Source organism: Esox lucius, chromosome 7 (genome assembly GCF_011004845.1).
Source record: "Esox lucius isolate fEsoLuc1 chromosome 7, fEsoLuc1.pri, whole genome shotgun sequence".
NCBI lineage: Eukaryota > Metazoa > Chordata > Actinopteri > Esociformes > Esocidae > Esox > Esox lucius.
In genome coordinates this window covers 10877104-10889439 of record NC_047575.1, presented here as the reverse complement: position 1 = coordinate 10889439, position 12336 = coordinate 10877104, and the positions used below count along the sequence as shown (strand labels likewise).

Here is a 12336-nt window from a genome sequence, read left to right as displayed (position 1 = left end):
CCTTCCTCTTTCCACGTAAAATGCGTCGGGGGATTCGTTCCAATATCGTTCAGGTTATATCCTTGTCTGCTTTCCTATTCTATTTCAATTTTCTTATTCTATGTTTTCTTATTATGATTGTTGTTTTGAAGTTTTCATTTGAGTATTTGTTTTTATGCTATTGTATTTTTATATTTTTACTTTTTCTTTGTAAAGCACATTTAATTGCTTTTATGAATGAATTGTGCTATATCAATAAACTAGCTTGCTTGCTTCCTCAATGAGAAAGTTTACTTGGGAGATACGGCATAGTAAAACGCAAAGATTTTAGAAGCAAATGCCCAACTATCCTAGGTGATTTGAATAGAAACATAAATAAGATAGTCTTGTCCCAATCTTGTGTCCAATCAGCAGGCAAACAGGTAGGTCTTTACATGAATGGTCTAATGTGTGACCCATGATACAAATTATGGAGAGAAACCAATACAGCCTAAGAACAGAACGCATTCATGCAGATCTGATGCCTCGCGCTATGTGACTCCAGTGGTTAATGGTAAGCAAAACAGTTCATTTTAGATACAGGTTGTTTTAAATAGCTTGATCTCATTCTTTGAAATGGGAATAGGCTACTTGTCATACATTAAGATAACTGTTGTGGTAGAATATACCTAGTTTAACAGTAATTTATTTACCCTGGGATGTCATGTGTAATTAATTTCTAATATTTTAGGATGTATTTCCAGCTATTTTTGCAAGCCAAATAGCAAAACACGGGATTAATCTCTAATTGGAACGTCATGAGGACCGTGAGTTATGCTTTTGGTGTTTTGGTCGGTTTGATTCTCCAACTGGCTGTTACGCACCAGAGGACGAATGGTGAATATTGCCATGGTTGGAAGAACGCGCAATCTACATTGCGAGAGGGTTTTCACTGTCCCGATCTTCACGATCAAAGAGAAGCGGTGATCTGCTGCGGAACTTGTGAGCTGCGCTACTGTTGTCCATTAACCAAAGCAAGATTGGATCAGGGAAACTGTTATAACCACGAGCATGTTCTGCATCCAGGCACTTCTAATGATGAGAAGTATACAACAACCACTGGTAAGTTGTCGCTTAGGCAATTGAAACAGGACCATATTGCTTTAAACACATGGTTAATTATTATTATTACATAAAGGTCTAAATATGCTTTCTATAGGCTTTTTAGGCATATCGTATACCTTATTATAAACTTGGTGGTTTGAGCTCGGAATGCTGATTGGCTTAAAGCCATAGTATATGAGCCAGTATAACAAAGATAAAGAATAAATAACTTTTACTCTTCTAATTACGTTGGTAACCCATTTATATTCGCAATAACGTTGATTTGTGATGTATGGCACGTTTATATTGGCTAAGGGCTGTCTGCAGACACTGTGTTGCTTTGTGCATAAGAACAGTCTGTAGCCATGGTATATTGGCCATATACCACCACCATGCCTTATTGCTTAATTATAAAGTAAGCGGTTCAAACCCTGAAGGCTGATTTGTTAAAAGCTATCAGACCATACACAATGTGTATGACAATAAAACATCTGTTTGGCCTGTAATTATGTTGGTGAAAGTGATAGTCTTTTCGGGGGAGATCAGGGGACAGGTGGCCCTGCGGGGCCACACCTCCAAACTCCCACAGCTCTTTGAAATGTGAACAACTTTGTATTTCCAACACAATTGTGTTAAGATTTGTACTGGATATGCATTTCAAGAACACCTTCCACAAACGCCTGTTTAATGCGTGGTACGTTTTTGGTTTTCTATTTTCTTACTTGTAAGAAAAACCTTTGAGAATCGTTGCATATGCTAGTTAGCCCAAATGGATGAAAACATGAATGAAAAATGTAATTCTGCGTAATGGAGAAGTGTATTCTCGTCACAAAATGTTAAAAATTGAGCCATTACAACTGCACTGCTTGAACACTGAATAAAATAAACATTTTCACGTGTCTACCAAAAGGCTACAATAAAACCATAGTTTACCATGCAGGAGGACAGTTTGTGGAGTATTAAAACTGATTGTGAAGAAATCAGTAATAACATGTTTCCCCTTATATTGGCCATATGCCACTTGTCCTTTTTGCATTATTACTTAAATAAACTGCCTACTAACAGACAGTAATTAGAATAGTCAAAAGGATTTTTTTTTAATCATGCCTGTGGTATAAGGTATAACCCCATGAGACTTGATCATATAATTGGTAAATGAGAAAGCCTATGCACTGTTGTGGACTTTAATCCAACCCAACAAATTGTCCAAGCAGTTATTGAATTGTTCAGTTAACCTCCTCATGTCCCGAGAATCGTGTTAAGTCCTAATCTTCTGCCAAGGACATTTACAATGAACTGTTTGTTTTTAGTGTTGCATGTTTTGCAAAAGTTAACAACGCACCCTTTTAGAATGTTTTAAGTGCATTGCCTACAGAGATACACAGTATGTACACATGCAGGTCCTACATCATGTTTTAAGTGCATTGCCTACAGAGATACACAGTATGTACACATGCAGGTCCTACATCATGTTTTAAGTGCATTGCCTACAGAGATACACAGTATGTACACATGCAGGTCCTACATCATGTTTTAAGTGCATTGCCTACAGAGATACACAGTATGTACACATGCAGGTCCTACATCATGTTTTAAGTGCATTGCCTACAGAGATACACAGTATGTACACATGCAGGTCCTACATCATGTTTTAAGTGCATTGCCTACAGAGATACACAGTATGTACACATGCAGGTCCTACATCATGTTTTAAGTGCATTGCCTACAGAGATACACAGTATGTACACATGCAGGTCCTACATCAAATGTCTTTCCTTTTTAATCCGTCTATCCTTCCTCTTCCCTCCTCTCCTCCGGAACTCTTCATTCCTGTGTTTCCTTTTCACACCACAGGGCCTGTTCATGTTCCCTTTGTGATTGTGGGTTCTGTGTTTCTGGCCTTCATCTTTCTGGGCTCCATGGTGGCAATGGGCGTCTTTCTGAGTCCCAAACAGAGGACCTGCCGAAGACCCGACGGCGCTGCTGGGCTCCAGGACGGGGGTGCAGATCAGCGACCGGAGGCTGTACCGGTGACAGGGAGTGCAGCCACGTCCTGCGGCTCCACCTCTTCCCTCTACCCCCCCAATGCCCCCCAGGGCTGTCCGACCGGACCCACACGTTTGCATCAAACCTTGAAGAGGCAGGAAACCCCCACCAGTGCCCCACCCTTGATGGCCACACCTACCATGCACTCCCCCGTGATGTATTCCACCCTGGTTCACCCCTCCATGTGTCACTATTCCGTAATGCATCCTTATTTGGCTGAAATGCCTCGTCTGTACATGTCACAAGGGGAAAATCGTCTTCTCCCATCGCCTTGTCCCTCATCCAGCCATACCAGTACTCAAGCCATGTAAGACATAAACCCTCATGAGGTGATGTAAGTTACAGTGGGGAGAACAAGTATTTGATACACTGCCCATTTTGCAGGTTTTCCCACTTACAAAGCATGTAGAAGTCTGTCATTTTTATCATAGGTACTCTTCAACTGTGAGTGACGGAATCTAAAACAAAAATCGAGAAAATCACATTGTATGATTTTTAGGAATTAATTTGCATTTTATTGCATGACATAAGTATTTGATACATCAGAAAAGCAGAACTTAATATGTGGTATAGAAACCTTTGTTTGCAATTACAGAGATCATACATTTCCTGTAGTTCTTGACCAGGTTTGCACACACTGCAGCAGGGATTTTGGTTTCGGGGCTGTCGCTGGGCAATACTGACTTTCAGCTCTCTCCAGGACCTTGAGATGCTTACGGAGCCACTCCTTAGTTGCCCTGGCTGTGTGTTTCGGGTCGTTGTCATGCTGGAATACCCAGCCACGACCCATCTTCAATGCTCTTACTGAGGGAAGGAGGTTGTTGGCCAAGATCTCGCGATACATGGCCCCATCCATCCTCCCCTCAATATGGTGCAGTCGTCCTGTCCCCTTTGCAGAAAAGCATCCCCAAAGAATGATGTTTCCACCTCCATGCTTCACGGTTGGGATGGTGTTCTTGGGGTTGTACTCATCCTTCTTCTTCCTCCAAACATGGCGAGTGGAGGTTAGACCAAATAGCTCTATTTTTGTCTCATGAGACCACATGACCTTCTCCCATTCCTCCTCTGGATCATCCAGATGGTCATTGGCAAACTTCAGATGGGCCTGGACATGCGCTGGCATGAGCAGGGGGACCTTGCGTGCGCTGCAGGATTTTAATTAATGACGGCGTAGTGTGTTACTAATGGTTTTCTTTGAGACTGTGGTCCCAGCTCTCTTCAGGTCATTGACCAGGTCCTGCCGTGTAGTTCTGGGCTGATCCCTCACCTTCCTCATGATCATTGATGCCCCACAAGGTGAGATCTTGCAGACCGAGGGAGATTGACCGTCATCTTGAACATTTTCTAATAATTGCACCAACAGTTGTTGCCTTCTCACCAAGCTGCTTGCCTATTGTCCTGTAGCCCATCCCAGCCTTGTGCAGGTCTACAATTTTATCCCTGATGTCCTTACACAGCTCTCTGGTCTTGGCCATTGTGGAGAGGTTGGTGTCTGTTTGATTGAGTGTGTGGACAGGTGTCTTTTATACAGGTAACCAGTTCAAACAGGTGCAGTTAATACAGGTAATGAGTGGAGAACAGGAGGGCTTCTTAAAAAAAAACTAACAGGTCTGTGTGAGCCGGAAATCTTACTGGTTGGTAGGTGATCAAATACTTATGTCATGCAATAAAATGCAAATAAATTATTTAAAATGTGATCATACAATGTGATTTTCTGGATTTCTATTTTAGATTCCGTCTCTCACAGTTGAAGTGTACCTATGATAAAAATTACAGACCTCTACATGCTTTGTGAGTAGGAAAACCTGCAAAATTGGCAGTGTATCAAATACTCGTTCTCCCCACTGTACCTTAAAATGAGTGGCTTAGGGTTTCATACACTTCAGTATTTGGACATTCAGTAGGAAATGGATTGTAAATTTGAATATGGCTTTAAAATAACAATTATATGGCATTATGTCAGAGAACAATAATAAAATCTTTCCTATTTTATTTTTATCTTAATGTATGGGTTTTCTATGTAAATATTCAGCAGTTTCTTCAATTAAGTGATGACATATTTCCGATGGGTTTTGGATCCTTAATAAAGTTGTATCAGTGTTAAGTATATCAGATACAACCGCTCCAGTCTGGCCATACCCCAGTCACATAATACAATGACACCATGTACCATGACACCATGTACCATTACATCATGTACCAGCCTTTATTAAAAATATTCCTCACTTTAAAATCCATGCATGGAAATGATTTCCTATGTTTGTAGAGTGTATCAGCAGGCCTTCATGTAACCGGAGTCCAACAACAAGTGTGTTGATACTGTACTTGTCACGGTGCTGTTCACTGGGCTGGTGCTGTTCACTGGCCTGGTGCTGAACCAGCCACCACTCTTCTCTTAACCCTGAGCATAGCACTGTCCATGGTACCGAATGTGTTCGTTTGGATCAGAACCAATGTTTACAGTCCAACAAGGAGAACAAATGACATAAACAAAACATACGGTGAGTATAGAGCTACACTGAACTGGTAATGAGGCTGAAACATGGCTACCGGAATGGAACCTAGAGGCCATTTGTGGGGTAATGGTGGTAGGCCAACAAACCTAGCGTTAATCATCGCTGGGAAAACACAAAGTGATAAACGAAGGACAGAAGTGGTAATGTCTGGGGCTCAGAGTCATGGATGATAGAGGTATCAGTGAATGGGGGTGTAAATGGGTGAAGTAATATTGCCGTGTGAAAACAGTGGGTTCAACAGAGGCATTGTCATGGAGGGTAAATACTGTATTAGGGTTAATAGGGTTCAGCCAACCATAGATTAGGGGTCTAGCGAATCACATAATGTGCTTTCAAAGAGCAACCCCATTATGCCATTTGGTTCCTATTGAAGCCCCTTCCTCCCATCAGAACATGCATTAGCGCACCACTGATGTCTGTCCTACAGTGATCTATTGACCCCCATTAAAGTCACAGCAGCAAGAATTCCTGTGCCTTTAAGCCCCCAGACCTCCAACCTACTTCCATGGTCCAGAGGCCATCTGTCTGGATGGGCTCATCTGAACGGGTGGTGCTGTGTCTAAACGTACCATCAGGTGGTAACTCTTTGGAGTCAACCCTCCATAACAGACAGTATCCAGCTGGAACAAAAAAGAATCCTAATGGTCAAAGGCATTCTTAGGCAATTGCTCACCTGTTCACAACGCTGAGTTGCAGTGGTTAGCCTATATCAATTCAGTAGCAAAATTAGGGGTTGAGAGAAATTTCAAAAATCATGAAGCTGATCATGCAGTGTGAAATAATGCTATATATACTGTATATATGTATATATATATATATATATATATATATATATATATATATATATATATATATATATATACATATATATATATATATATATCTTACAGCAATTTCACAAGTGGTTAGTTGGTTGTGGAATCTTATAATGAAAACTGAAGATAAAGGCAAAGAATATCCTCATGTAGTTATATTAAAATTTGGAAATAATCCCAAACGTTTCAATTTGTCAAATGACACACGTGAGCCTACAAGTGAGTAAATAGGTCGTCTGACAATGGTGTGTCCGTGGTAAGGGTTCGATGCCTGCTTTTGGTTGGGGGTCATACGTTAACCACCCCTTTTTGCATCCATGATCTTCTGGAAATATTATTTAAAAAATGTGAAATGTTAACTATCTTCACTATTCACAATATATTGCACAATAACTGGGTTTAAATAAAGTGAGATTAGGCCTAACATTGCCATTTATGATATATTGTAAACTTGCGTTCTGATATGATCGTCATCATCCGACAATTTACCAGTGGCTTTGTCAAACAGTCCAAGTCCTGATGGATGTTTTTGGCGAAGCTGATTGGACAACACAACTAAATCCGCTAATTAAATCTCTGAGCCTGTATGCTGATTTGTGCAGGAGATGGCTCCTCACAGAAAGAATCCCGCCCTGGTGAGATGAGCAGACAGGATGGCTACTCGATCGGTGGACCGGCACTGAAAACACCTGAAAGGACTCTTCTGGTAAGCGTCCCGTCTTTATAATGTTGTTAATCATATGACTATATCTCCCATCCCTTGTTTTGTCTCAGTCTATTATATCTAGTATAATAATTATTTAAAGCCACTTGACAACGTGTCAAATACCTCTGTTTTGAATAAACGTGTAATAAACGTGTACATCGGGAGTTACGGGCACCTAAATGAATTAAACGAAATATCAACGTGCGGTCTTCGCTCAGTTGAGATTGTTGCACAACACTGCTCTGCTAATAAATGCTTTTGTTTGGGAGAAGCTTTCTATTTTATTATACTAATAAACCTATTGCTGTAGCATCTTTCCATTCATCGTTGGTTGATTAGTAGAGCTTGCCTTGATGATCAAGGTCATTGTTTTTGTTTTCTATTAATTATTGTAGCATGGCAAAACTTTATTTCAGTCTTGTATTGCATGTGTCACTATTTACAATATCCTGCACAGCAAAGCCCCTAACTTTAAAAGTTTCCTTGCTTCAAATGATATTCAACAAGCACATCCTTTCCTTATAAGCCAAATGATAATTTGAATAGTGAACTTTTTGAAACAATTCCACAATAATGTTAATATGCTTGACTCAATGTAAAAACTGCATCTCTCTGAGATTACAAGCTGGCTTTAGGTCTGTTGAACCACATGGTCTTGATATGCACAGTCCACTGGGTTTGATATCTGGTCTACATGTCTATAGTCTATAGTCACACAAGGCAACTCCCTTTGGATAGAAAGCCACATGTAACTTCATATCTTTTCAGGTTCTGGAAACAAGTCTTGGCTGCAGGGCTGTTTGGAGTCAAATACAACCAATTCATTACCTGTGAATCAAATGAAAACCTGTGGAATAAAGAGGTCATTTGTTGCCCGGATGAAACCCGTGTTTTCCCTGATGGCGTTACACACAGACGAATGAGATTTGGTTCGCGGTGTAATCCGGTCGAGGTTCGGCTCCTCCGTCTCGCGCCTTAATCTGCTCTGTCTTGTCTCTTTGTGATGCTGTGTCTAATGGAACGTGAAGGTTATTGTGGGTGGCTGTGAGGCCCAGCGGGGGGGGTGAGGAGAGGTCATGCCCCTGGTCAAGAGGAACATAGAACCCCGGCACGTCTGTCGCGGGTCCCTGCCCGAGGGGATTGGCAGCGAGCTGGAGTGTGTCACCAACAACACTCTCTCTGCCATCATACGCCAGCTCAGCAGTCTAAGTAAGAGCTACCATCCCCGCTGTCCCTTGTCCTATATGTTGAGTAATCACCCATCGTTGAACGGGAGTTTTGTGTGCATGCTCAGGAATGGTGGCCCACGAAAGCCATCGCGGTGTACAGGCCCGTTCACCGGTAAATCCTACAAGCTCATGCAAAATGAATTCACTCAGTGCTTTAAAGTCTTTTTATTGATTAAATTATTTTGCTGAAATACATTTAGATATTGTCGCATGGTGTGTGTGTGTGTACTGTATCCGCGTGTGTTTTTGTTTGTAGTCATTCGCCTGTGTTTGAGTGTGGTGAGGGAGAGAGAGCATTAGAGGAGAATTTAGCAGACATCTGGCCTATAGATATCCACATTAGAGATAGAGTGTGTGTGTGCGTGTGTTGGGGTGGATTTTATGAAGTCACCGGAGATTAGAGCTTACTGTGGAGCTTAGTGTCACGGAAAAGATAGGAGAGTGAGACAGTGAGAAAGGGAAAGAAAGAGAGAGGGAGAGACAGAGAGAGGGAGAGACAGACCAGATACAGATTTTACAATCACTTGTTTCAGTGATGTTTGACATGTGCAAATCATATTTTGTCTTGGCAAGGCAAGACAAGGCAAGTTTATTTGTACAGCACATTTCATACACAGGGGCAATTTAAGGTGCTTTACATTAGACAAAACAATCTGCAATTCTAGAGCAAAATTTTGCATAAAAGACAAAGCATAAAAGTAAAACTGCACTGAAGTGGGCTAAAATATTATTAAAAGATTACAAAAAAAAAAGAAATTATTAAAAAGTTGTCAATTTTGGATCAAATTCTAAGATTTTCTGGCAGTTTGTTCCAGTTCTGCACAGCAGCCTGCCTCACCAACCTTTGTCTTTACTCTGGGAACGGTTAGCAGAACAGACCCTGATGACCTGATCAGTCTGGAGGGTTCATACCAGAAGATCTGAGATATAACTTGGTCTTACTAGTCAGACATGAAAATCGTTGTTTATCTTGTTAATCAGACAATCAAATTATTATTTATCTTGTTTGTCAGTAAAGATTTGTGTAGGATTAATTGCACTTCTCTGATGACTGTGATGAAAAATGTCTATATGAAGGCCTGGTCTTTGTCCTCGTTTTAGGTAAACATGCGGAGGACGTCTTTGGAGAGCTTTTTAGTGAGGCGAACACCTTTTATGTGCGTGCAAACGGTCTCCAGGACCGCATCGACCGCTTGGCTGTCAAGGTCACCCAGCTGGATTCCACTGTGGAGGAGGGTCAGTTGGGGTCAGAGGTTAGGGGATAAGGAAATAATCATCTTCGCTGTTATGTTGAAAGAGGAAAATGAAAAAAATATATCAATCAACCGTTCTCCTGTAAGTCTCTGGTCCTGTATAGCTAGACCACGGGATCTGCTAACATAATATCTTCTTATTGTTCACCTTCCCATTAATCTCTTGGTGTCTGTTCTGTTCTCCAGTCTCTCTACAGGACATCAATATGAGGAAGGCATTTAAGAGTTCCACAGTGCAGGACCAGCAGGTGGTGTCCAAGAGCAGCATGCCCAACCCTTTGGCGGAGATGTACAGCACCAGCGACCGGCCTCCTCCTCTCAGCGTACTCTCTGCTTACAGGTACTGTACAGACACAATGACCAACCCACAACCTTTGACCTGCCATCACGGCGCATAGCTAACTAGTCTCCCGTTCGACGCAGAGACGACCACACTGATGGGATGAAGTTCTACACGGACCCGTCATACTTCTTCGACCTGTGGAAGGAGAAAATGCTGCAGGATACAGAGGACAAGAGGAAGGAGAGAAGAAGACAACGGGTCAGACACGGGTCATGTTTGAAAAATGTCGTTTTGCATCTTAACGGATTGTTTCCTTGAGCAATTGGTTTGTACAGAATCACGCATGGCTTTCCCAGCTCTCCACTAAAGGACCTCTTTCTCTATCTCCCTCTCTCTCTCTTCCTTTCTCTTCCAGGAGCAGAAGCGGTGTGTTGATGGCACTCTTCAGCGTGAGGTAAAGAAGGTTCGTAAAGCCCGAAACCGCCGCCAGGAGTGGAATATGATGGCGTTCGACAAAGAACTGCGCCCTGACCACCGTCATCCTCAGTCTCTCCACCGGGGGGCTTCGTCTGAGGGCTCCCTCTCCCCAGAGAGCCGGTTAGCGATTGGATTGTAGTCTTCTCCCTTGACCAAAGGCTTTCTTCGCCTTTTGTTTTGCAAAAGTGAATATTAACATTCTGTTTTAGGGTAAACCATATAGTTAATCTCATGTGTATATTTCTTCATTTGTAGGTACTGTCATGACCTGGCAGAATACCCAGGCCTCCACCATGTTGCGTCCCACCATGCTCTGGCTCACCCCCACCTGCCCGCTGACGTCCACGAGTCCATAGAGCACGAGTACCACATCATTGGAGGCACACACTCACCACCTCACCAACGCTCCGCTCACAGAATGAATGGCACCGTGACGCTTCCGCCGGAAGACTACAAGTATGTTACAACTCCTGTTACATGTTACAACTCCAGTTGCATGTTACAACTCCTGTTACGTTACAACTCCGGTTACATGTTACAACTCCAGTTATAACACCTCTTGTTGCATGTTACATCTCCTGTTACTTGTTACAACTCCTTTTGCATGTTACAACTCCTGTTACATGTTATAACTCCTGTTGCATGTTACAACTCCTGTTACATGTTACAACTCCTGTTGCATGTTACAACTCCTATTGCATGTTATAACTCCTTCCCTCATCAGTGTGATGGAGTACTACGCCAGTTCTGGACCATCCCCCCCTCCCCCAGCCCCTCTCATCCCATCCGCCCAGACAGCCTTTGGCTCTCCTGTGACGTCCCCCGCCAGTCAGACTGGACCAGTACCAGGGGCCGTGGGCTACGGTTTCCCACCCCTACCTCCGCCAGGCCCACCTCCGCCACCGGCACCCCCCGCACTGCCCCAACCTGCAGGTGATGGGAAGAGACAGGACGCCCAGCACGTGCCTGGGACTCGAAGTGACCTTCTGTCAGCTATTCGTATGGGTAAGAGGTTTAGCGTTGTTCTGGAGACAGCAGAGGTTCTTATGGAAGAAAACACGTAGATGCACAGAGGTTTATATTTAGACTTTGAGTGAGGGTGTGTGTGTGTGTGTGCTTCAGGTATCCAGCTGAAGAAGGTGCAGGAGCAGCAGGAGCAGCAGGCCAAGAAGGAGCTGGTGGGGAACGACGTGGCCACCATCCTGTCCCGACGCATCGCCGTGGAGTACAGCGACTCGGAGGACGACTCAGAGCTGGAGGACAACGACTGGTCAGACTGACCCCGACCGACAAAGACAGTGCACTTTAATGTGGATGGTTTATGGGAGTCATTCTGTATATTCAATCAGGGACACTGTTTGCACTGAACAGTTCTGGATAACCTTTGGACACGCACGGCCACACAGTTTCTGTGCAGCTGCGGGTGAAATGTGCTGTTTCATCATAATCACGTTCTGCAACAGTCAGCATATACTGACATCACATGCATCAAGAACTCCAGCTGCCCTTCAGAGATTTGAAAATTACTTGTGAAAGGGTTAATATTGATAATTGAGAATAGGCTGATGGGTCCCACTCATGAGATGTTCTGTGCTGTAAATGAGTGTACTTTAGTGGCGATGCAATGTGCTGAAGTATTCAGATTCAACTGAGAGCTACGTTGACCAAAATTCCAAGTGGGGAATTTAAACTTTTACAGCTAAAGTTTCTGATCCCTCTAACAGATACTAACATTATCATTTTATTTAACAGAAATGTCCAACTCTGTCCTGTAAGTGTGACTAATCATTGTATAGGATTTGATCTGGATTTCCCATCTTCTGTTAACACCCATGAATTTAGTATCATGACCTGTTTGCCAGGAAAAGACAAATACATACTGTCATAAAAGTATCCCCTTAGAACATGTTACGCCCAATTAAAATCCCAACCACATCCTCGCTTAACTT

At 42.7% G+C, this 12336-nt stretch overlaps 2 protein-coding genes across 2 annotated transcripts; both read left to right on the top strand.

The window, feature by feature from the left end:
• The first annotated feature begins 242 nt into the window (after window positions 1-242).
• LOC109615949 (protein shisa-3 homolog) lies at window positions 243-3475 on the top strand. The gene is made up of 3 exons (XM_020048160.2): window positions 243-532; window positions 710-1080; window positions 2917-3475. Exons 2-3 carry the CDS (start codon window positions 777-779, stop codon window positions 3417-3419), a joined length of 807 nt encoding a protein of 268 aa, XP_019903719.1. The 5' UTR covers window positions 243-532; window positions 710-776; the 3' UTR covers window positions 3420-3475.
• A 3576-nt stretch (window positions 3476-7051) lies between these two features.
• On the top strand, window positions 7052-12333 carry wasf3a (WASP family member 3a). Its single transcript, XM_010899849.3, has 9 exons — window positions 7052-7145; window positions 8174-8354; window positions 9476-9610; window positions 9814-9967; window positions 10051-10168; window positions 10326-10507; window positions 10643-10843; window positions 11112-11392; window positions 11510-12333. Exons 2-9 carry the CDS (start codon window positions 8222-8224, stop codon window positions 11665-11667), a joined length of 1362 nt encoding a protein of 453 aa, XP_010898151.1. The 5' UTR covers window positions 7052-7145; window positions 8174-8221; the 3' UTR covers window positions 11668-12333.
• The last annotated feature ends 3 nt before the right edge of the window (window positions 12334-12336 follow it).